This window comes from Ictidomys tridecemlineatus, unplaced genomic scaffold (genome assembly GCF_052094955.1).
Source record: "Ictidomys tridecemlineatus isolate mIctTri1 unplaced genomic scaffold, mIctTri1.hap1 Scaffold_190, whole genome shotgun sequence".
Taxonomy (NCBI): domain Eukaryota; kingdom Metazoa; phylum Chordata; class Mammalia; order Rodentia; family Sciuridae; genus Ictidomys; species Ictidomys tridecemlineatus.
This window is the reverse complement of record NW_027521631.1, coordinates 1-25,922: the sequence shown is the minus strand read 5'-3', so window position 1 is coordinate 25,922 and position 25,922 is coordinate 1. Positions and strand designations below refer to the sequence as shown.

Sequence of the window (25,922 nt, the reverse complement as noted above, 5' to 3'; positions counted from 1 at the left end):
AGGCATCATCACAATACCTGACTTCAAATTATAGTACAAAGCTATTGAAATAACCACTGCATGGCTCTGTCATAAAACCAGATACATAGACCAATGGGAAAGAAGAGAAGACACAGAAAAAGATCCAACATAGTTAACAGTCATCTGATTCTTGACAAAGATGCCAAAAATATATTGGGAGAAAAGACAGGCTTTAAACAAATGGTGCCAGGAAAATTGGTTATCTATATGTAGACAAATAAGACTAGACCCTGTACAAACTTGAAAGAGATCAAAAGCCCAGGAATCAGACCAGAAACTATGCAAATCCTTGGAAGAAAATATAGGTTTGAGACTCCAGCATATAGGTACAGGCAATGACTTTCTTATTAGAACTCCTAAAGCTCAGAAAATAATGACAAAAGTTAATAAACAGAATGGCATCAAATTAAAAAGCTTCTACACAGCAAAGGAAACAATTAGTAACATGAAGAAAGAACCTAAGGAATGGGAGAAAATATATTTGCTAACTACTCTTTTTTTTTTAAAAAAGAGAGAGAGACAATTTTTTAATATTTATTTTTTAGTTTTCGGCGGACACAACATCTTTGTTTGTATGTGGTGCTGAGGGTTGAACCTGCACTGCATGCATGCCAGGCGAGCGTGTTACCGCTTGAGCCACATCCCCAGCCCTGCTAACTACTCTTTGACACAGGATTAATATCCAGACTATATAAGAAACTTTAAAAAACTTAATACCAAAACCTCAAATAACCTAGCTTAATTGGGCAAATGAATTAAACAGACTCTTCTCAAAAGAAGAAATAAAAATGGACAACAAATGTATGAAAATGTTCAACATCATTAGCAATTAGGGAAATGCAAATCAAAACTACAGTGAGCTTTCATCTCACTCTAGTCAGAATAGCAGCCACCAAGAATATGAACAATATGGGGCTGGGGTTGTGGCTCAACAGCAGATTGCTGGGGCTGGGGATGTGGCTCAGGTGGTAGCGCGCCCGTCTGGCATGCGCGCGGCCCAGGTTCGATCCTCAGCACCACATACAAACAAAGATGTTGTGTCTGCCGAAAACTAAGAAATAAAAAAAATGTTAAAATTCCCTCTCTCTCTCTCTTTCTCTCTCTCTCTCTCTCTCTCTCTCTCTCCCCCCCCGCCCTTAAAAACAAACAAACAAAAAAAACCCCAGCAGATTGCTTGTCTAGCACGTTCGAGGCCCGGGGTTCGATCCTCAGCACCACATTAAAAATAAATAAATAAAAATAAAGGTATTGTGTCCAACTACTTAAAAAAAAGAATATGAACAATAATAAATGCTAAAGAGAATGTGAAGAAGGGACACTTTTTTCTCTGTTGATAGGATTGTAAATGAATATAACCACTATTGAAATCAGTATGGAGGTTCCTCAAAAGACTAGGCAGGAAACCACCATATAACCCAGCTATACAACTACTCAATGTTTATCCTAAAGAATTAAAGTCATAATACTAGAGTAGTACATGCATACCCATGTTTATAGCAGCATAATTCACAGTTGCCAAACTATGGAACCAAACTAGGTGCTTATCAAGGATGAATAAATAAAGAAAATGTGGCATATACACACAATGGAGCTTTATTCAGTCATAAAGATGAATTATGTCATTTGCTGGAAAACGGATGAAACTTGAGAACATTCTGTTACACAAAATAAGCTAAACTCATAAGATCAAGGGAGCATATGTTTTCTCTCGGATGTGGAAGCAAGAGAGGAAAAAGGAAAAGAAAGTGAATATCAAAAGGAGATCAGTAGAGTGTAGGAAAGGGACCAGGAGATGGAGGAGTGAAGGGAAAATACTGGGGAATGATATAGGCCAAACTGGAGTGTTATATTGTGCATGTGGAAATATGTAACAACAAATACTGCCATGATTTAAAACTATAATGTATCAACAAAAAAATGGAAAAAATAAAAGAAAGCAAACAAAAGAACAGAATTGCTTTCATGTATGCATGTATGTATGTATGTATACAGCCTAGCCAAACATCTATTGTGAGCATAAACATTAATACTCTGGAACAGTGATGAGCCTGACAGTTTTTTTTTAATTGTTCTCTTTATTCCTTTTTTCCCTCCCTCCCTCCCTCCCTTCCTTCCTTCCTTCCTTCTTTCCTTCTTTCATTCTTTCCCCTCTCTCTCTCTCTCCCTCCCTCTCTCTCCTCTCTCTTCTCTCCCCTCCCTCCCCCCTCTCTCTCTCTTATTTCCCAGGCTGGCCTAAACTCCTAGGCTCAAGTAATCTTCCTGCCTCAGCTTTCTGAGTAGCTGTGACTGTTGGAGCACACCACGATGTCCAACAATAACACTTGCTTTTGTAAACAAAGTTTTATTAGAACACAGAAACTTATATTATTTACCCACAGTCTAGGCTGTTTTGTGCTACACTGGCACTTGAGTGGCAATGAAGACTTGCCTACAAAGTCTAATATATTTATTATCAGTCTCTTTTCAGGAAAAGTTTGTTGATCCCTGATTAGATTATAGATTAAAGTCAGCAGAATAAATACATAAACATTTCTTTTCTTACGACTAAAATTGGCTGTATGAAATGAGATAAATGATCTATTAATTGCCAAGATAAAAGTCTCTTCCCTATAGAAAGTGTGTATTCAGGAATAGAAATCTTGGCACTGTGTCATGTCAAATGTAGGAAAAAACCTGGCAGTTCATTTTGATGAGACTTAAGAAATTTCTTTTCCAGGGCATTTTTAGGTTTATCTAAACTTTGTAGATAATACAAGGAAGAACATTTTAATCTTCAAATAGATTATATTCATTATTAGTTTGTAATCATTTCACAACTATCATATAATATTAAAGCATCATAAGAGACTGCCTATCATAATAGAAACTTTTATGACTCTAGCCATTAACATGTATTTTTCTAGTTATTGTAGACTCATACATTTAAGCTAGTGCTATTGGTGAAATATATGATTATTTAAGTCTGATTGCCTTACTAATTTTGACCAGTTTATTTTTCAGATATCCATTTTGGGTTTACTCTTTCAATTAATTTTTCGTTCCATGGACAATGAAATTGTTGTTGTGACCTAATTGTCTCTACCACTATTGATGGGCAAAGATATAAGTTAGTATTTTTACTTGAAACTGTTATAGATCTAATGTACTTGATTTGTTTTCCTGACACAAAAGAGTATAAAACTAGAAAAACTAAACATTTTCAGGTATTAATTTCAGACATGACTGTAGGCCTGGTGCACAAAACACAATTAGGGAGATGAAGCTCAAGTAAGATGGTGGTCATACTGAGTTAAGGAGAAAATTATCAAAGTGCAAGATTATCATAGTGGTTGGAATTTTGTGGACAAGAATGTCTGAGCTATTTATGGTGGGTGCAATGTAATTATGTGTGTGTTAGAGAGAGAATACTAAAAGCCTGGAGGAAATTCATTTTTGATAGGAATGTACCAGATGAGACTCTTTAAGGCTTAGCAGAGTTTGACTGCTATAAAGGAGACTGAAGATGATGCTAAATGGCAATGTTGGAAGAAATGGTTTCCAGCAGAGTCAGGTTGCAACAGCTTCACTAATATATCAGGTACTTAATTAAGAGTTCAGGAATAAGCCTTAGCAAAAAGAACCACACACAAAAGAGTAAGGGAAAATGGTAGACCTAAATTTGAAATCAAAATTGATTCATGCTGAAAATGTATGTGGCAGCCAGAAAGGAAAAAAGAAAAGAAAGGTGTGTGTGTGTGTGTGAAAGGAATCTGATGACAATCAAAGGGAGATCAGTAGAATAGAGGAAAGGGATCAGGGGAGAGAGGAAAGCAGGTAAAAGAGAAATACTCAAGAATGATATTGGCTAAGTTTTATCACTATATTGTACATATGTATGAAAACATAACAACAAATCCCACCATTATGTACAAGTATAATGCACCATGAAATATGGAAATAAAGAAAAATACCAAACCTAGTGAGGCGAGGTGGAATATGCTTATAATCCCAGTGACTCAGGTGGATGAAGCAAGAGGATCACGAGCTCAAAGCCAGCCTTAGTAAATCGAGGTGCTAAAGCAGCTCAGCAAGACCCTGTCTCTCAATAAAATACAAAACAGGATATGGCTCAGTAATTGAGTACCCTGAGTTCAATCTCTGGTACCAAATAATAATAATAATAATAATAATAATAATAATAATAATAATAATAATAATAATACCAAATCTAATATGATCAAAACAATTCACCAGTAATTAGCCTGCATGACACATAAAACAGAATATCCTTTATAGGAAGACAATATAATCCAGACTTCTTATGATATATTATCTATAAATGACCAGAATATAATTTAAAATTTTTTTGGTACCATAGATTGAACCCAGGTGTGCTTAACCATTGAGCCACAACCTCAGCCCTTTTTTTGCATTTTATTTAGATACAGGGTCTCATTGAGTTGCTAAGTGCATCCCTTAGTTGCTGAGGCTAGCTTTGAACTCTTTTTTTTTTAACAATTTCAATTTTTAATAATGGAAACATTTTGCTATACCAGAAAAAATTTCAGGGGAGAAAAATCTTCCCTATAAAAATAAACTCATCAAAATTATAAATATTATAACTTTTTTACTTCTTCAATATAAAATGCTCCCCTGCAATACCACCCCTTCATATAACACCTTTCCTGTACCATCACATTTTGAAGAGAAAACAGTATTACAGCAAAGCTCAGTTTTAATTTAACATAACATTTGTAAAATGACTTTTTAAAATCTTTGGCCTTCAGAGCCTTTATTCTTATTTTACAATATTAAAAATGCTGCTGTAGTAACCAGTGTTTGGGAGAGAACATCACTCTTCTAGAACCATGAACAGACAGAATTTTAATACAGTAACTTCCAAATTGTAACTTGTAGTGCACATGACAGGGAGGTTTGGATAAACACAGAGGAGAATATGCCTGTTTCAGACAATCTACTACAAGTAAAAAAAAAAAAAAAAAGAATTCACAGATACCCATTAGCTACTACTTCAGGTTCTAACAGTGTCATGAATCTGAGAAACAAATGCTTCACAAACTATAAGTTTACTGGGATGAGTAATTAAAAGACCAGGTGGTTGATAACAGTATATTCAAACCCAATCCACAGTCTGAATAGGAAAACCAGTATTAAAATCATGAAGGCATTCCCTGAACAACAAAGGCCAAGTGTTGGATGACAATGTCACTAAAACCTCATTGATGCACTAAAAAGAAGTTACATGCAAAATTAAACAATGTGTGCCATGCATAATTTATTAGCTTTGAACTCTTGATCCTCCTGCCTTAGCCTCCTGAGTCGATGGGATTATAGGCATGTAGAATATCATTAAATTTTGCCAGAATGCAAAGAAGATAGAAAAATGAGAACCACGAGAGAAAATGTCACATATAAAAAAAGTTCCGTGAGCTGACCCAGATGTTAGGATTAGCAGAAAAAAATTTATAAAGTTTTTATAACTAATTTCAAGGAATTAAAGAAAAGCTTAATCATAATGAATAAGAAGATATGGGTGTCAACATATAAATGAAAAATTTCTTTTAAAAGAAATATAGTATTTGAAATGAAAAATTCATGAAACAAATCTATCATCAGATTATATAGTGCAAAAACAGCAAAAAGTTAACTTGGAGATAGACCAATAAAAATTATCTGGTCTAAAAATCAGAAAGAAAAAAATAGAGACTTGGTTACTATCAGGACAAAGTGACCTAACATACATATAATTAGATTTCTAGAAGAATAGAGGCATAAATTGTACAGAAAAAATATTTAAGACAATGATGGCTAAAATTATCTCAAATTAACAAAAAAGATGTTAACAGATTTAGGAAACTCAGTGAATACTAAAGTTAGTTACAAAGCAAATCACATCTAGATGCATCAGAGTCAACTGTAAATAATCAATTAGGAAGAAAAAGGTCTTGAAGGCAATTAGAAAAAAGTGGTGTGTTACACATAGGTAAAAATGACTAAAATGATAGCTGACTTCTTATCAGAAATGAGAGATTAAAGTTAACGGAAAGGTTTAAGGTGCTAGAAGACAAAAACTGCTAATCCAGGATAAATACTCTTCAAAACTGAAAGCAGAATAGACATTTTCAAATAAATAAAAAGTAAGAAAATTCAATACCAATAGATCTCTACTATTAACAATGCTAAAAGAACCTCTTCAGGATAAAAGGAGATGATCCATCAGGTAGAAACAGATGCACTGTGTGTTTTAGTTCACTGTGTAATAAACTTAATGGTTTAAAATAAAAATTCTTTGTTATTTCTCCTTATTCTATGATTTGGCTTTACATAACCTGATGGGTCCTTTGCTCTAGGTATTTATTAGTGCTTATGTGGTTTCCTTTAGCAGGGATTGTTTAACCAAAGGTAGAACTGACAAAATAGCTTTGTTTACATGTCTGCTAGCTCAACTGGTTGGGTAAGGCTTATCTCCTCAAATGCTTTTAGTCATTCAGTCATTCTAAAATTTTTTATTTGTTGATTAGATTTCTAGAGGATAAAAGTAGAAGGTATACACCTTCCCAAGGTGTTAGGTCTAGGATTGGCATGGCATCACTTTCACCAAAAATATATTTTGTTCATTAAAACAAGACAAAAGACCAGCCCAGACTCAGCGGGTGGGAAAATAGATATTACTTCATAATGAGAGAAGCAACATGATACAGGAATGTGGAGAATTTGGGGTAGATATTTTTAAAGACAATGCACCATAAACAGAAATGAAAAGTACTAGAAATACTAAAATGTAGGTAAATATAAAAGTCAATATGTATACATATTTATTCTTTTAATTTCTTGGAAACATGACTATGGTAAAAAACATAGGGTACACAGCTGTAATATGTATGACAACAAAGCACAAAGGACTTGGGGAGATGTGAGAAAGTAACACAATTTAAATTATGAAAACTGTGATAAATTAAAGAATGCATTTCATAATTCCTGGAAACATTGCTAAAACAATAATGAAAAGCAATAAAGCTAAAAGCTAATGGATAAATTAAAAAAAATTTAATTTTTATTTAATGTAATTTTATTTAATTACATTAAATAAAAATATGAATAGAACGAAAACAAGAAATAGATAAAAATACATCATGAATAGTAAGCCAAGAAGAATGCAGAGGCTATACTAACATCAGATGAATTTAATTCAAGATAAAGAGTTTTATAAGAGATAAGAAAGACATTTCATAATACCATAATGTGTTTTTAAGAACACAGAAACATGACACCATACAACCAAACATTTATATGCCCCAAATATATGAAAGCTGACAAAACTGAAGAGACAAATCTATACTTTGAATTTTTAACACCCTTTTAACAACTGATAGTAACACTATAAAAAAATCACTAATGATACACAAGAGTCTGAACAAAACTATCAACCACCTTAACCTTATTGACATTGACTGACAATGCCCAACAACTCCAGAATATATATTCTTTTCTAGTCCTCATGGAAATTTGCAAGATAGGTTATATTCCTGGCAAAAAATTTTAAATATTGAATTTCAGTTTGTTTGCTGATCACAGTAGAAATAAATGGGGTATTCTTTAATAAAACTGGTCATTAAATAAAAGCCCTACAAATCATCAATAAACAGTGTTTTAGTTATCTATTGTTATATTTTTTAAAATTCCAAAATTTAGTGGCTTTAAAAAATAACCATTTGCCGGGAGTGGTGGTGCACACCTGTAATTCCAGTGGCTCAGGAGGCTGAGGTTGGAGGATCGAGAGTTCAAAGCCAGCTTCAGTAATGGCGAGGCACTAAGCAACTCAGTGACACCCTGTCTCTAAATAAAATACAAAATAGGGCTAGGGATGTGGCTCAGTGGTCGAGAGCCTCTGAATTCAATCCCCACTACCAAACAACCATTTTATTTCTCATACTTTTGTAAGTCAAGACTTTAACCAAGGTTCTGCTCCAGTGTCACCTAGGCTCACCCATACAGCATACGCCTGATTTAGACTACAAGGTCTGAGATGGCTTTGTATGTCCGGAACTAAGGTGCTGACTGTTGGCTTTCTGTAGTCTCCCTTTCCATGTGGTCTTTCATATGTCAGGGGCTTTCTTCAAATGGACTCTCCCTCCAGCAAGATAGCCTGGGCTTCTTTACAGTGTGGTACAGGGTACCACAGAGAAGAAAAAATCAGTTTGTGCCTTTAAAGGATACAGTCAGTCCTTCCTCAAGTCTCAATCTTGGGTAGGATCTTGGTCCACGCATTTTGGGGGAATTTATAGTTGTATATACGACATTTTAATCTACATTACTATGTGAAATGTCTTTGTTTTTATGATTTCATTTTTGCTACATTGTTTCTTTTCCATACGATTAACTACAATATAGGATAATCTATTAACAATAATGTCTCTTCAATTGGTTGTGTGAAGCTTGCTCTATAATAATTTATATAGAAAGAAGTTATGGGAATAATATTCTCTAAATGACAATTTCCTGATTTAAAAACATAATTTGTAGCCAGTACAATAGTGCATGCCTATAATCCTAGCTACTCAGGAGGTTGACAAGTAGGAGAATGGTAAGTTTGAGGAGAGCCTGGGCAACTTGGTGAGACTCTGTCTCAAGAAAAATAAAAACAAAACAAACATTAATGACTGCAGACGTAGCTCAGTGGTAGAGGACTCCTCAGTTCAATCCTCAGTGCTGGGGGTTAAAAAAGGTCATTCATCACCATACTAAGACACTCCTTAGAGAAAAGTAATTGCAAGAACATTGTTCTCCTTCCTTGGGATATGTTTTTTTTTTTCTAGATTGGAATCTAGAAAGCCTTTTGTGTGCTTTGTGCTCTCAGTATGGTTATGTGGCTTTTTAAATCTTGTTCATACCATTGGATGTAATATCAGATTTTGGTTTTTTTTTGGTAGTGCTGGGGATTGAACCCAGAGCCTTGTGCGTGTGAGGCAAGTACTCTTCCAACTAAGCTATATCCCCAGCCCCAGTGGATTTTTTTTTGGAGGGGAATCTCTTCTCAACACATTTTGTGCCAGATTGTACTTGAGAAAGGGAAGTGATATGTACAGCATGGAATGATATTAGTTTCTGATTTTCCCACTTTTTAAAATCTTTTTTAAAAATTTATTTATTTTAATTCTAATTTGTTATATATGACAGCAGAATGCATTATAATTCATATTACACATATGGTACACAATTTTTCATATCTCTGGTTGTATACAGAGTCACATCAGTTGTGTCTTTTTTTAAGAGAGAGAGAGAGAGAGGGAGGGAGGGAGGGAGGGAGGGGAGAGAGAGATTTTTAAATATTTATTTTTTAGTTCTCGGCGGACACAACATCTTTTTTTGTATGTGGTGCTGAGCATCGAACCCGGGCTGCATGCATGCCAGGCAAGCGCACTACTGCTTGAGCCACATCCCCAACCCCTAGTTGTGTCTTTATATGTGTACTTAGGGTAATGATGGTAATCTCATTCCACTGTCTTTTCTATCTAGTATTTAGATGTATTTGAAAACTTTAAGAAAAATCAGAAATACTCTTTCCTATTTTCATGAAAGCATAAATTTTTAGCCATATAAAATGTGTCCTGATGGGTTTTGGTTATATTTTTATACCTCATGAAAAGAGAAGAAATGTTCGCCAGGACAAGCCTCTAAACTGGAAGCTAATAGCCATGTTATCTTGTGTGCTCTCTTCCTCCACATCATCACTTAGGTTTGAGTGAGGCCAAGAACTAATGACACAAAGAACAGAAGGAACTTTTCTTGTGATTACTGTATATTGTTTAAAGACAGCAAAGAATCAACTATTTGTAGCATTTTGAAAAATCCACATATAAATTTTTACTAGACTTTAAAATTTCTTCTTTGATACTCTGGTTCTACTCAAATGGTCCACTCTCAGAGGGGAAATTCAGAGAATCCTGGGAGAGTCATTATTTGTGAAGTCATAGTTATGAACAAAATCCTTTCTTGCAAAGACTTTCAAGCTGCCTCCCTTTAGCTTTCACTCATTAGTGCTGGTTGATACCTGATGCTATTAAAAAAAATCTGATCCTTATCTCACACATCCCTCTCACAAATATTGTAGAAGTACATTGTGATCCCACTAATCTTTGTCCATTGCCATCTTTCCCAGAATTCCCCAACTGTCTCTCATTTCACAGGGTTTAATCAACCTCCTTCCATCCTATTTCATATAAAGTAATCAACATTCCTTATAAAAGCTGACAGCACTTGGGTCCCCAGAACAATCCTTGTTGAGAAGGAAAAAAAGAAATTCATGACCAAATAGTAGAGAAGGCAGCTGAGTCACTTAAAAGTTAAAATTGTAATAAAAGAGAAAAGAATGATCAAGGAACCAATTAAAAGACTATTCATGTATTTTTCTCCTAAGAACCATCAGCCATGCTTCCGTTTGCACAGGGCGTTGGAAAGCAAAGCAAAATCCAAAGGACCACCAGGAAAAGTAACATCTTACTCCCCTAGTCCAGCTGCTGACCCCTCTCCACAATCTCTATTTGCAATGGAAATCTTACACCTTCTGGATGAGACAGAATGATGTAAACCGCTGGCCAAACAAATGGGAAGGCAGCAGCCTATTGTTAGTTCCTGGTTCACTTCCATTAACCAGTACCGGCTCAAGGGGAGGGCAACTCCATTTCCACCTTCAAAGGAGGAGTTGGGCGGGGCTAGGTTTTGCGTATGCTCCCAAGGCAGGTTTCTGGGAATGCTCAGCTTACCATATAACTGTGCTTTTTAAAAAACTTGGCATTAAAGATAAAGCAACCTTACTTTATACTTAATTGTGAATGGGCTGCTCTAACTACTCCTCTTTCATATTCATTTGTTATTTTTAACCATGCTTTATGTCTTCACTCTGTTTCGAAGAGGCAGCTGGAGCCCACAGGTCTAGACCCTCATCTGGGTCCTGCCAGAGGAACCATCTACCACAAAGAGAATCAAGACAGTCATCGAAGACAACATTCCAAATTTTTATCCAAGTAGAGAATCCAACAGTTAAACTGTCTGCAAAAATGTAACTTGTTTTGTAGGTAGACTGAGATACATAATTATCTTTCTGAAAACACTGCAATTTTATTTTGTTCTAGTAAATAAAGTCAATCTAGATGAGTACAGAAAAGGGTGGAAACTTGGTACTAAGGTAACCAAATACAACTTAAAAATATGACCACACACATCTATTTTTTCTCTCACCTGAAACAGCTAAAGGACAATACACAGATTTCTAAAATGATATATGAGGCAATGGTAGATGAAACAGTGCACGAATTCTTTGGAAGATAAAAAGTGCATAAGAAGAGGACAACAGATTCAAAAGAGCTGTGGAACCAAAACACTGGTATCTAGCTGGGGCTGACTGCAGGAACTGAAACCCTTTCAGTCCTCCAAAAACTCAGATGCACAAGCACAGGCACCACAGTATGGAGGAACTGAGAGGATCAGCACACCAAACACCAAGAGCACCATGTGCCCTCAGCTCCCTGTCTTTCCAATTTAAACCACCAATTTCACTGTAATGGTATAGGACTCGTCTTAGGATACAATGAGTTGTCCAGTGAAATCTTCAAATCTGACTCCCCCAGTGCAAGAGCTGGCTTGCCAACCAGTGCTGTTGGCATGAGGCCCAAAGGCCACCCACCTGTTCACAACAGAGCTGCCTGTCAGCTTTGGGATGATCAGAGGACACCAGATGTTTCAGATAAACTGCTAACAAGAACGAGAGACTCCAAAACAAAACTTTTAAAAAGAGGAGGAAGAAGGAAAAGCAAATAGAGGAAAAAGAGATAATACAGTGGGCAGGGTAACACTTTCTGAAAAGATATAATAAATATCCTCCCTGAGATATATTTTAAAAAGCTATAATAAATGTCCTCGGGGAGGATATTATATCCTTGAAATGGGAATAGGATACGATTAAAACAACAAGCTGAGAACAAGAAAGAGTTCTTGAAGAATATAAATGTGATAGTATCATAACAAATTTTAAAGATAAAACACAAGAAAAGTCCAAGAACTGTGTTCTGTAATATAATGCCAATTGCCTAGATTTTGAATTCTCCATATATTCCATAAAAACCACACCAGTCAACAAGGATAATGAAACCACCCCTAATCTAAGCCTACCACAAAATTAGGAGTCGGGAACTACTATAAACTTCCACTTGAGGTAAACAGAGAATGAACATCCCAAACCAGCTGAGCTCTGAAGCCCTCACTGGTCTGGGGAGGCAGACAGAGACTGCACAGGAGCAGGACAGTGGGGCTCTAGCAGTGCCAGACAGATGAAGTTCATCTTCCAGAATGAGGTCACCCCAGGATGACTGAGATTGGTAGTTCAGAGCAGTGGCTGCTTAGGAATTCAAAGGAAGGGCTGGAAGGAGACGCAGTCAGACATCTAGGGACGCTCTGCCCTCGGGTGAGAAAGGGGTAATGCAGACAGCCTTCGATAGTCTATGGCAGGGAGAAAGAGAGAAGCAATGGGAGAAAATTCAGAAGGACAAAACCAAAAGCCTCACCCAGCCCTTTCCCTACCAGTAAAGGAAGCACCCTACTGAAGCCACTGTGCTTCTCTGTATTGATGAGAGAAAGAACTCTTTTTTGTGGTGGGTGGGATGGGGTGGGGAGGGAGGTACTGGGAATTGAACTCAGGGGCATGAACCACTGAGCCACATCCCCAGCCCTATTTTGTATTTAATAGAGACAGGTTCTCACTGAATGCCTCGCTTTTGCTGAGGCTGGCTTTGAACTCATGATCCTCAGCTTCTGGAGTCACCGGGATTACAGGTGTGCACCACTGTGCCAGGCTAGAAGGAACTCTTGAATTAAGAATCTCAGTAAGGGTGAAAAATCTATATAATGAAAATTACAGAACCTTAAAGAAAGAAATCAAAAAAAGACCTTAGAAGATAGAAAGATCTACCTTGCTCTTGGATAGGCAGAATTAATATTATCAAAATGACCATACTTCCAAAAGCGCTATACAGACTTAATGCAATTCCAATCAAAATCCCAATGACATTCCTCATAGAAATAGAAAAACAATCATGAAATTCATCTGGAAAAATAAGAGACCCAGAATAGCTAAAGCAATCCTTAGCAAGAAGAGTGAAGCAGGGGGCATCACTATATCAGACCTTAAACTATACTACAGAGCAACAGTAACAAAAACAGCATGGTATTGGCACCAAAACAGACTGGTAGACCAATGGCACAGAACAGAGGATACAGAGACTAACCCACAAAACTACAATTATCTTATATTAGACAAAGGTACCAAAAACATGCACTAGAGAAAAGATTGCATCTTCAACAAATGGTGCTGGGAGAACTGGAAATCCATATGCAACAAAATGAAATTAAACCCCTATCTCTCACCATGCACAAAACTCGAGTCAAAATGTATCAAGGACCTGGGAATAAAACCAGAGACTCTGCGTTTAATAGAAAAAAAAGTAGACCCTAATCTCCATCATGTGGGATTAGGCTCCAACTTCCTTAATAAGACTCTTTTGGTGCCAGAATTAAAATCAAGAATCAATAAATGGGATGGACTCAAACTAAAAAGTTTCTTTCTTCTCAGCAAAAGAAACAAATCTGTGAGGTGAATAGAAAGCCTACATCTTGGGAGCAAATCTTTACCCCTCACACATCAGATATAGCACTAATCTCTAGGGTATATAAAGAACCTCAAAAGCTAAACACCAAAAAAAAAAATAACCCAATCAATAAATGGGCCAAGGACCTGAACAGACACTTCTCAGAAGATAATATACAATCAGTCAACAAATACATGAAAAATGTTCATCATTACTAGCTATTAGAGAAGTGCAAATCAAAACCACTCTAAGATTTCATCTCACTCGTCAGAATGGCAGCTATTATGGATACAAACCACAATAAGTGTTGGCGAGGATGTGGGAGAAAAAGGCACACTCATACACTGCTGATAGGACTGCAAATTGGTGCAGCCAATATGGAAAGCAGTATGGAGATTCCTTGGAAAATTGAGAATGGAACCACCGTCTGACCCAGCTGTCCATCTCCTCAATCTATATCCAAAGGACTTAAAAACAGTATACTACAGGACACAGATGCATCAATGTTTACAGCAGCACAATTCACAATAGCTAAACTCTGGGACCAACCTAGATGCCCTTCAATAGATGAATGGATTAAAAACTGTGGGGTGTGTGTGTGTGTGTGTATGTGTGTATACACACACATACACACACACACACACACATACAATGGAATATTACTCAGCAATAGAAGAAAATAAAATCATGGCATTTGCAGGTAAATGGATGGAGTTAGAAAAGATAATGCTAAGTTAGCCAATCCCAAAAAACCAAATGCTGAATGTTTTCTTTGATATAAGGAGGCTGATTTATAGTGGGATAGAGAGTGGGAGATGGGAGGAACAACAAGCTCTAGATAGGGCAGAGGGGTTGGAGGGGAAGGGAGGAGGCATGAGGTTATTAATGATGGTGGAATGTGATAATTATTATCCAAAGTACAGGTATGAATACAGGAACTGGGTGTGAATATACTGTGTATACAATCAGAGATATGAAAAATTGTGCTCTATATGTATAAGAATTATAATGCTTTCTGCTGTCATATATGAATAAAAATGTTTTAAAAGGTCCGTAAAACCCTCTCACACCAGCCCATACTGACTCCCTCTTGCTGATACAGGAGAACAGTCATTTTAAAAATAATCACGAGAAACAAAAAAAAACCCTTTCAAGTCTGAAATTCAAATATTTCAGAACAGAAAATGGACAAAAAGATAAATATTGGGGCTAGGGTTGTAGTTCAGTGGCAGAGTGCTTACTCAGCATGTGTGAGGCACTGGGCTCGATCCTTAGCCACCACATTAAAAAAATAAAATAAGGGCATGCTGTCTATCTACAACTAAATTATATATATATTTATATATGAGAGAGAGAGAGAGAGAGAGAGAGAGAGAGAGAAGGGGGAGACACCAAATTTGAGAAAAAAGAAAAAGGAAGACAAAATGATCTCCTACACCTCATGGGTCTTTTTTTCTTAATATGTATTTTTTTAGTTGAAGTTGGACACAATGCCTTTATTTTTATTTTTGTTTTTATGTGGTGCTGAGGATTGAACCCAGGCCCTTGCACGTGCGAGGTGAGTGCTCTACCGCTGAGCCACCACCCCAGCCCCCCACCTCATGGGTCTTAAACGACCTAAAGCACATGACATAGTCAGTACTGTTGATGAACACAATAAATGTCCATAAATATCAGTTGCAATTTAAAAAACATTCTACTATTGAGAAGAGGAATCACTGTGCAAAGCACCATCATAAAGATAGGAGGTTTACCAAATAAACTCCAGAGAAGATGTCTGCGTCAAGGGAGAAAAGGTTCAAATTTAATCCTTGAGACTGACAGGACCATAAACATTAATACCATCACTTGGATTCAAAGTCCAGCTTCAAGGGAACAAGGATTACTCTGGCAGTTCTTGGACCAGGAAGCCTCCTTAAGAATGTCATCAGATGACTACAGGGCTGGGTAGGAAAGAAAGGTCCCAGACTTCCCGTGGGGACGCATCTCACTCACACCCTACCTTGAGGTGATGGAGTCACTGGCTCACCTAACCCCAACTCACTTCCTTCCTCCTGCTCTCTGATCCCTCCTCCAGCTGCAGGCAGGGCATCAGAGGCCCACTGGCTATTCTCTGTCTCTCCCAGGATGGACTCCAGGTCTCCCTCCTCCAGGGTGCTCCCCTCAGAGGACAGCAGTTTATCCAAGCCAAATTTCAGTATGTCACTCAACTTGAATGAAGAAAACGAGAGACCCAGTTAGTTCTCATGAAAACACAGATGAGGATGTGTGACTTGCTAAGTGTCTAAATGATACCAGGTAATTCTTTCCCTGATGGACTTTCTTCTCTTCCATCACAAATGACACCTGCCAGGCTGTTTTGAAGTTGGATGAGGAATAAGCAGAGAGGTGATAAATGATGATCAGAGATGTTGACTTTGACAATTATTTACAATACCAAAAAAAATTTGGGCCTCCAATTTTTTTGAGGAGTGGGGGCAGATAAAATGATTCCAGCATCTTCTATAGCACTTCTCACCAGCATTTTTTACAGGCACTTCCAGCAGTCCTGAGAGAACTCAGAGAACCTGTTGGCTACCTTCTTACCTCTCCCACTGCCAAACTCTTATAAAGAGAAGGTGCCACTGAATACCTCATCTCACCATGAGCTGCCACCTGTCCTTGCCAAGCCGCTTTGATACTACAGTGGTTTATGAGACCCACTTTGGCAAAACCATAACCACCCTGATCACCAGACCCAAAAGCCCTTTCTCAATTTCAGTCTCCCTGGATAATCCTGCGGCACTCCCCATCCTGCCCTCTTGCTCCCCCTAGGGGATATACTCAGCCTACTTCCTATGGCTACAGGAACCAGAATCTTAGATAATGCTACTTGCAACTCTCCACCTCCCTAAGTACTATCTCTTAGGAATTCTGAACCAATTGGGATCCACATCATGGGACTTCATTTTCATTTTGCCCTTTTAGATTTGGTTAATTATCTCTAGATTGCCTATTCTGTAACTTGGAAACTTTAGCTTGAAAATACCTGAGATGAAAACTATGACAAAAACTAAGCAAAACCATACCTGTTATATTTATATTTAACTTTGGTGTACATATATATAACCAAGCCAAATGGCTTTGGCATTTAGTACCCAAAACAGAAGAAAGCCAAGTATTTATGATGAGGCTCAGTCCATACTGGGACCCTTCCCTCTTCCACTCCTTGGACTATGTCTCCTGGCTTCCCTCGCTACTGCTCACTCACAACATGTCTTTAAGGAACTACCCATTTTTTAAATGAAAACCACTTTATTATAGTAACTAAGAGCATGTAGTTGGAAGTTAAAGAGTGCTCGGATTAGAGTCATGAATCTGATGTTTGGAAAATTTCTTAAGATGGAGGTAAAGACAACGTCTATCTCATTTTTTTGTTATTCTTCTTCTAAAACAACTGGAAAAAGTGCACGACACACAATGCTTAGCACACAGTACGCATTCAATAAGTGTTCACCGCATCTTTATCTGTTCTCTGTTTCTGTTGTGTTCTCCTTCTAAAACAAGGAACCTGCTTTCCTTTTTCAGGACTTCACTGCTCTATACTGCTTAGATTTATCAAACCAGAACCACGTCTTTTACTATTAGATTCTTTTAATAACTTAAAAAAATGTACTGCTGTATTTTGAGACAAGGCAGTGAGTTATCACCCTTGTTCCTGGCAACCATAAATAACTCACAGTCTGGTGGGGAGGAAAGAATCAAGACAGAACCAGAGTGTGATTTCTTGCCATGGCTTGGGCAGGAAGTCCCACCGAGGTCCTCTCCACCAGCCCATAGTTTGTACTGGCCCCAGGATCTGGTCCCATGGCAGAGTTTGTGCCTGTGCATTTCACAATGATGTGCTAGCAGCTAATGCCACAGGGAAACCCCTGACTGAATGCCTGGAGCTCCCTCCACTGGGGAAGCATCTCCTCTAACTCCTGACGCCTGTGCCTTCACAACAGCCCATGATGAGCTCCTCTCCCAAGGTCCTGTAAAGAAGTATATTTAGACACCTACAGTGTACACGCACCTCTCTCTCAAGCTTTCACCTTCCATTTGAAATTGCCTCTTCAATAGTGTGAAAATAAAATGCACAGCCTGCCCGGCCACCATGACAGATGAGCATGCAGAAGACTCAAAACACAAAAGGCCAAAGACTCCAGTTACTCTCTAAGATAAACTAAAGTCAAGCAAACAAACAAAACCTAGGGTTCTTCTTTCGGGTTCTAGTACCCCCAAATCTGTGACCCTTTCCTGCAGGTGAGTGACTCCCTAACAAAAACAGCGCCTTCCCTGTCTGCAATGCTGATGTGTAAAGATACAGATGTGAGAAAACTGCCATTTTTAAACTCATGCTTGGGCTAGTTGTAAATTTGATGATTCTGCTTGTAATACTGTGTAATTTTTTCCCTTTCATATACGTCTTGAATTTTTTGTTTGATAAGCTGATCCTTTTAAAGCCTGGTTTTTCTTGCAAATTTTTCTAATTCCTTTCTTTTCTGAGTCTCCCTCTAACAATAATGTATATTGATTTTTACTACAAATTCTGTTGACTAAAGCCTACATTATCTTCATCTTTCTAATTTCTATCCCTATCTTCCTACTTTCTACTCTCATCTTTCAGGCTTAAAGGCTTAAAGCCATCTTGGAACTTGCTCTCTCTCACTGCCTGCCTCAAAACAATAGCCAACTCGTGTCATTTCTCTGCAGTTTCCTACAGCAGACTTTCCCACAGCTACTACCTTTTCTCAGACATTTTTTACTCTCTTCATGCTTGAATCATACTAGATACTAGGGGTTGATCTCTCTGCATCTAATCCCTCAGAAGGACTTGGGGTATATTATAATATAGGTTCAATTTTATCTCAAAGGCTGCTGCTAAGGAATAACTCTAAACCTCCTACCAAAAGAGAGTTCTCTAGGATATTCTAAGACAGCATTTGACTCCCATCTAATTTTTCCTTCTTCAACAAATTAACTCTAGTGCTTTCATCCCTATATCCTATGGCATAATTTTGAATTCCTAATCTTGTTCACTCATCTCTGAGTATGGAATGAGTACTGTAAGTCACTACTCAAAGCGTCTGGGATTAAAGAGGAGCTATGGAACTAATCATCACTGATTTAAAAATAAGGAAGAAAAATTTTTTTCTTCCTTTTTTTTAACTTAAACAAATTCTCTCTGAGGTAACTCGTGGCACACTCATCTTTAGAAGCCATAAAGAGATTAGATTCTTGATGTTCAGTTACATGCTCAAAGTCATACATCCAATAAGGGATAAGATGTGAATTTCAATCCAAGTTAGATGGTTCAAAGTTCATTCTCTTTATTCTATTTTCTCTGCCTTTAAATGCCACCCTCATTTTTAGCTTGTATGGCACCTTGCATGTAGTTAGGTACTGAGAGGGTAAGAATTAGGCCAATGAAAAAAATGTGTAATTTGCAACAATGGGTGGTTAATGCTTTTATTTTATTCTCATCTTTTATTTGCATTCTCATCCAAAGATAGTACTGGTTATAAATCATGAGACTCTAAAAAGAACACATTTTACCTGGAGGTCAGGATCAGCCAAAGGTTTCTGGGCTCCCAGAGTAAAATGGTCTCTTTTTATGATTGTGTTGGTGAGCTGCAGTTTGGAGGCTGCTTTCCTATAAACTATTTCTTCCACAGTGTCTCGGCCAATCAGCTGGATCACTTTTACAGCCCTGTACGGGAGTCAAATGAGAGCAGTGTTAGAAGTCTGCAAAGCTGGGGAAAAAAGCATGCCAGGAAAATACACCCAAAAGGAAGCAAAACCAAATGACACATTCAGGGAACAATGAAAAGGACACTGCTCATTGGGACCTGAGCATTTGTTAGAGAAATCTGGCCTCAACTTCTGTCTGAACTTTTCCCCAAAAGAGGAAGAGGAAGGAAGATGAAGTGACCATTATTGGGCCTTCATCCGTAGCCAGGATAACCCCTGGCAGGCATGTTACCTCAAGTCAAAGGGTAGCTGAACACAACTTTGTTTCCTCTTTGTGATACTGGGAACCCAACCTAGGAGAGCTTTACCATGAAGTTATAATCCTAGCCTTAAAAAAAAGTTTTGAGACAGGGTTTAGGTAAGTTGCAAGGTTGGCTTTAAACTTGATCTTCCTGCTTGAGTCTCCCATGCTGATAATGATTACAGGCATGTGCACCCACTGGCTTTAACTTCATTTTTAAACTGAATTAGGATCTAACGTGAGAAACATGAACTAAATAAATTCTAAGTTTCTTCTAATCATTTTGGAATTTAACTGTTCTTTTCAACAAAGTGAGTCTGAACTGATCATGGGACCACTGATCCCCCAACATGATTCTACAAGCCAGCAGCACAACAGGGTTCAAACCCAGTGGACTCTAACTCCAACGTGGCACTGTTGTCAGGACTACATGGTCCACCTTCCTCCCCAATCCACAGCTGCAAGCCAACAGAGCAGAAAGGTGCCAATGACTAACTCACTCACTTGTTCTGGCCAATTCGGTGAGCTCTGGCAGCTGCCCACAAGTCATTTTGAGGATTAAAATCACTGTCAGAAAAAATAACAGTATCTGCTGCTTTTAAGTTCATGCCAACTCCACCTGAAAACCATACAAAAAAGGAGCATGATCAGCAACACACAAATAAGGAACTAGAAAACACACAAGGCAGGACTGGGTCCTACTGAAAATCTGAAATCAGTCCAACTGACTGGTTTCATCCTTCAAACTGAAATTTCTGCCCCAAACTTCAGGTTTTGACCACCCTACAGTGGTCAAAAGTGCTACCTCACCTTTCATTGCGTGAACTGGGAAAATTTAATTATCAAATATAACAGAATGAGAAGTAAGCAGAAGAAAAGGATGCTTAAGTTAATTGCATGAAGACATTTAATATTTGTTTGAAAACCTTGATTGGATTTTGCTTCAAACAGTCTGTGAATAAGGACACAAGTTCTTTCAGAAAACAGCTACAAAAATAAGAGGTCTGGGGGCTGCAGTTGTAGCTCAGTGATAAAACACAAGTGATAGAACACGTGAGGCACTGGGTTCCTTCCTCATCACCACATAAAAATAAATAAAATAAAGGTATCATCTGTTATGGTTTAGATGTGGTGTCCTCCAAAAGCTCGCATGTGACACAATGCAAGAAGGTTTGGAGGAGAAATGACTGGGATATAGCTTTAACCTAATCAGTGAATGAATTGCTAATGGGATTAACTGAGTGGTAACTGGGGCAGGTGCGTGTGGCTGGAAAAAGGGGTTCAGCAGGCAAATGGATAAGGGGTATATATTTTGTATCTGGACAGTGGAGTCTCTCTCTCTCTGCTTTCTGATCATGATGTGAGCTGCTACCCTCAGTCACACTCTCCAGCCATGATGCTGCCTCCCCTGGAGCTCCAAGGAATGGAGTCGGCCTTCTATGGACTAAGACCTCTGAAACCATGAACCCTCCAATAAACATTCCTCCTCCACAGTTGGTTCTGGTCACAGAGGTGAAAAAGCTGACTAAAACAGTGCCCATCTACAACTAAAAATGTATCTTAAAACAACGAGAGGTCTGCAGTGGGCAGTAAGAAACACACATGACCACACTTGCAGCTTCAACAAGGTAGGAAGACCTGACACTAGCTATGATTAGAGCAGATGATACCTGCCTCTGAGTGGAGAAAACCTGAGAGTGTCTTCCTGTACTGGTTTCCACACTGATCAAAGAAGATGTCGTAAAATCAGTTCAAGACAAGAACACTCAATGCAACAACTCTCTGGTCTTTCTCCAATGGTGCAGGAAAAGGCCAAAAGAGCACTTTGGGTTCAGGAATTTAGAGTACTAAGAAGCAAACCACAGGCTTCTCTTTGATAAATGTGGAAACTGTACAGAACACACTCTAGCCAGGGTCGTTGGAGCTCATTGCTAAAACAGGCCTAAAAGGGCTTGTTCCAAGAACTGAATGAAGGGTTCCTTTCTACAGGACTACTAACTCCTGGCTGGATGTAAGACAAGCCAGGCAGGAACGTTCTCATTGAAGTCTTCCTATAAAATCAAAGTTGGAATAAAGAAATACTAATGACTGAATACGGAGAAAGGCTAAGTTATACCCAATAATAAGAGCTACACTTCTATTTTACTACTGCCAAGCACTTTACATGTGTTGACTCTTTTAACCCTCACAACAACCCTGTGTCCTTGCTAGCACTATTCTCATTTTGCAGATGCTGAAATGGAAACAGCTACATTAAGGGATTTATTTGAAGTTGCACCACTAGAAGATAAAACAGTCAGGATTCCATCCCATATTCCAGAATCTGAGGTCATTACTCCTGGGACAGAGACAGGGTCTCACAGTGTTGCCCAGGCCGGCCTTGAACTCCTGGGCTCAAGCCAGCCTCCTGAGTAGCTGGAACTGTAGGCATGCACTAATGTGCCAGGCTCCAGAACCTTTTTGTCCACTGTATGCTAATTATCAAGGCAGTCATATCATTTGAAAATGTGTTTGTGTTCCATAAGAATTATCTTTCTTGGGCTGGGGATGTGGCTCAAGCGGTAGCATGCTCGCCTGGCATGCGTGTGGCTCGGGTTCGATACTCAGCACCACATACAAAGATGTTGTGCTCGCTGAAAACTAAAAAAAATAAATAATTCTCACTCTCTCTCTCTAAAAAAATAATAATAATAATAATAAAGTTGCTTTGTCATCACTAAAAAAGTTAAAAAAAAATTATCTTTCTCTTGAGTTAATAGTGGCTAGTGCAGCCCTTCCTCACCAAAGATATTTTAAGCTGCATTTAGTTGTTTGGGACATATTCCTAAGCTATCGCTGCCATCTGCCGGCAATATGTGGTAACAACCCCGTGGAAAGCTGGAAGGAAACATTAAATGAAAACGCGGCACAGGTATAGCTACAACACGATGGCACGTATGACAGTTAGTGCGTGAAAAAGGCTAATGTCCAGGACTGCTTCAGCTTCTAGATAATCTACTCTGAGGCCTCCAAGGAGATTAACTAATTTTAGATGTTTCAAACATTATTTGCTCTCTAAATATGAAAAATAAAATCTTAAAACGCGGGGCTGGGGATGTGGCTCAAGCGGTAGCGTGCTCGCCTGGCATGCGTGTGGCCTGGGTTCGATCCTCAGCACCACATACAAACAATGATGTTGTATCTGCCGATAACTAAAAAATAAATATTAAAAAAATTCTCTCTCTTCCTCTAAAAAAAAAAAATCTTAAACACATAAATGGAATTCCTCTCCCAACACTGACCATGCCTTTGACCACATCCTTTGAGCTTCCCCAAAGAATAATCATGAGACAATGGGACTGAATGACAGGGTGTGGTATATGACCTGGGAAGAGACTGGACCAAAGGAATCTGATTGTATCTTATTATTGGCTTTAAGACACACACTAGAGAAATGATCTCCTGATACTCAAGGGTCATATCTAACACTTCTTTTATAGACCCATATAGTACAAAGCACTTACTAAGTGCTTTCTACATAAGGATGACCTTTCATTCCATAAAGACATTAATCTCTTTATCATCAAGGACACAATTCCTGTTTGTGTTCCTATATCTATTCCTTAAGGATTACCATCAAAAAAATAAGATCATGAAACCCAGACTATGAATTCAAAATTAATTTAGGGTTTTTTGATTCAGAATGTAAGAAAAATTCCATTTCCCCAAACCGATTTCAAATTATTTAATACTATGTGAAAGCAACTGGCAAAACCACAAGTGTCATTTATTTATGATTAAGTCATATGGACAATACCATAATAATTATAAATAGCTGTCAGTTTCACTCTAGTCATATTTTAAACAAATCTTTATTAAACTTTATAACACTCTTTCAGAGGTACTCCTGGAGGAAGGGAAACTAGAAAAGAGATTATCTTATTTTCCAAATTCATGGCTAGAAAGGAGAATGAATGAATGTGAATAAAACTTTCCCCCAAATTAAAAACAAAACAAAACAGGACGTTCCTGGTCAGTGGTCTAAGTGGATTAGAATTACTTTCCAACAGGCCCAGGTTTCAGCCTCCCTTCTCACGATCACAGCTTCACAGGTTGAACAGAAAAGAGCTCCACACCGAGAAGTCCAGTACTAGGCTACGTAAGTGCTTCGATTCTCTCTTTTTTCAATACTCCTTGGTAAGAACCTCTCCTTTCAGAGAATTAGGGGAAAATGTACCAGTGGTGGGATGACTGTCTGCTTCCTCAACACCCATAGGCTTACCTGCCCTGGTGCTCAGGAGAAAAACAAAGATGGGCTGCTGTCCAAAGCTTTTGATGGCCACGTGTCTCTCTTCGCCTCTCACAGAACCGTCCACACGCTCATAGCTGTAGCCTTTACGTAGAGAAGACAACAACCACACACAGGTCCTTACTCTTTGCAAGGACTCTTAGGAAATAAAATAATCGAGTCATCCCTAAGCCAATGCCTATTTGTCCTTTCCACACCCAAGCCTGCCCTACTTTCAATAAAGCCCAAAGGAAAAATCTCAATTGTTTTATAACTTGATCTTGTTTCTTATTTTATGTGGTACTGAGGATTCAAACCATTGTCTCTCACATGCCAGGTAAGGGCTCTACCACTGAGCCACAACCCCAGTCTGAAAGATCTAAATTTAGGGGAACAATTCATCACTTCAGTCAAGAGCTTTGTAACGTTGTGAACAACCAATAAAAAAAAAAAATTCATCACTTCACCAAAAAAATCACCATAACACACTATCCTGGGTTTTAAAACCACAGGCAGCCAAAGTCTTTGGCATTTGCATAGGTAATATTTGGTTTTGACTCTTCCCAGGCCACTCTAAATATCCACACACTGGCAGTTGGTGACTACTGAGACACAATCCTGACTTAGGCAAGCAGTAAGACAAGCGCTTGGGAGCCTACCTGATGACCCAGCACCTGCTTTTTAGTGAAGCTCTAGGGCTCTCCACTTGTCACCACGCATCAGGTCAGGAAGGGGAATTATAATCTCAATTCATGTTTTGGTACTCGAGATTCCTCAATGTGCCAGTAGCTGAAGTGTCCAGTTACTGCAGTACTTGGGGGGCATCAAGTAGATCTGAGAGACCACTCCCAACTAAACTTTAAAACAGTTATTTCTGCGGCTGATACTCTCCCACAGGCTCAAAAATCAACCCCTGTTCAAGCTTTGTCCCATTATCCCACATCAATTTTATTATATATTAAGCAGAGTTCTCAAGTAACTGCCTACATCCCCTATTGTCACAGAAATAACTGCTCTCACCCTCCCTCTGCTTGATTTGTGGGATCTCCATACTATCTATCTTCCCTTTCTTACTAATCCTGCATAAGTACACAACTGCTGAGCTGTCGAGAGACACTGCAAGTGTTTGTCGCTGAAACTCGACTCACACATTTTTGAAGCCACTCAGCATTTTCACAATGTCTGCTCCATACCCATCACCTACATCACCTGGTGAGAATGTGGGTGTTACTTCTGCCCATGCGTCTCTACCCTGCTGTTGATCTTGCTTCACACACCACTGTCCCCTCTCCTCAGCCTTTTCACCTTCTTTAACTTTTTCCTCGGTAACCTTCCCACACCCCTTATGACTCTCAGATGATGTAGTGGCCAAGGGGAGTCACCTTTGCAGTCCATATAGTCCTGGAGAATATCCAACATCTGGGTCATCTGAGAGAAGAGTAAGACGCAATGACCCCTGGCAAGAAGAAGAAAAGGAGAAACTGCCAACTCTAGTAGTGTTTACGGGGAGTGACCCTCAGGCAACATGACCAAAGGGGATAACTTTACACATAAGGGAAATGCTAAAGTAGAAATATCAATGTCCTGTAACTTTCTCAGAAACTCTGAATACTTTATACAAGAAGACAAAGTGCCTCCACATGTAGCTGCATCCCTCAGAGCAGTCCCAGGGCACCTGTCAATTCACCAGGGAGTGTGGAAGCCCTGTCGTAACCAAGGATCCTCTTTCCGGAATATCACTTCACTCAATGAAGACAGAAGTTTCATTTCAATAGTAAAATAAATATACATGTGAAGAGTAAAGGCAAGGTACAAATGTGTGTGCACCCACTCCCCAAGATCCTGAAGAGCTATGGAAGGCTATCTACTGCTATTCCCACTTGGCGGTACAAGTCATTACCATCTAGAAAAGTCGAAAAGCATCATGTTAGAGAAGCAATCCCCCATGGTACACAAGAAACTTACATATAGAGTGTGAATA

At 38.5% G+C, this 25,922-nt stretch overlaps 1 protein-coding gene across 1 annotated transcript in view; it reads right to left on the bottom strand.

Moving 5' to 3' along the window:
* Positions 1–25,856, bottom strand: part of LOC144372921 (transport and Golgi organization protein 1 homolog) — an 86,479-nt gene extending 60,623 nt beyond the window's left edge. Inside the window, exons 1-5 of the mRNA XM_078036124.1 lie at positions 25,324–25,856; positions 23,936–24,046; positions 20,179–20,293; positions 19,239–19,392; positions 15,706–15,871 (exon numbers count right to left, since the gene is read on the bottom strand). Coding sequence (XP_077892250.1) covers positions 15,706–15,871; positions 19,239–19,392; positions 20,179–20,293; positions 23,936–24,046; positions 25,324–25,369 — 592 coding nt within the window. The 5' untranslated portion in view covers positions 25,370–25,856. The remainder of the gene's footprint in view (positions 1–15,705; positions 15,872–19,238; positions 19,393–20,178; positions 20,294–23,935; positions 24,047–25,323) is intronic.
* Between the last annotated feature and the right edge of the window lie 66 nt (positions 25,857–25,922).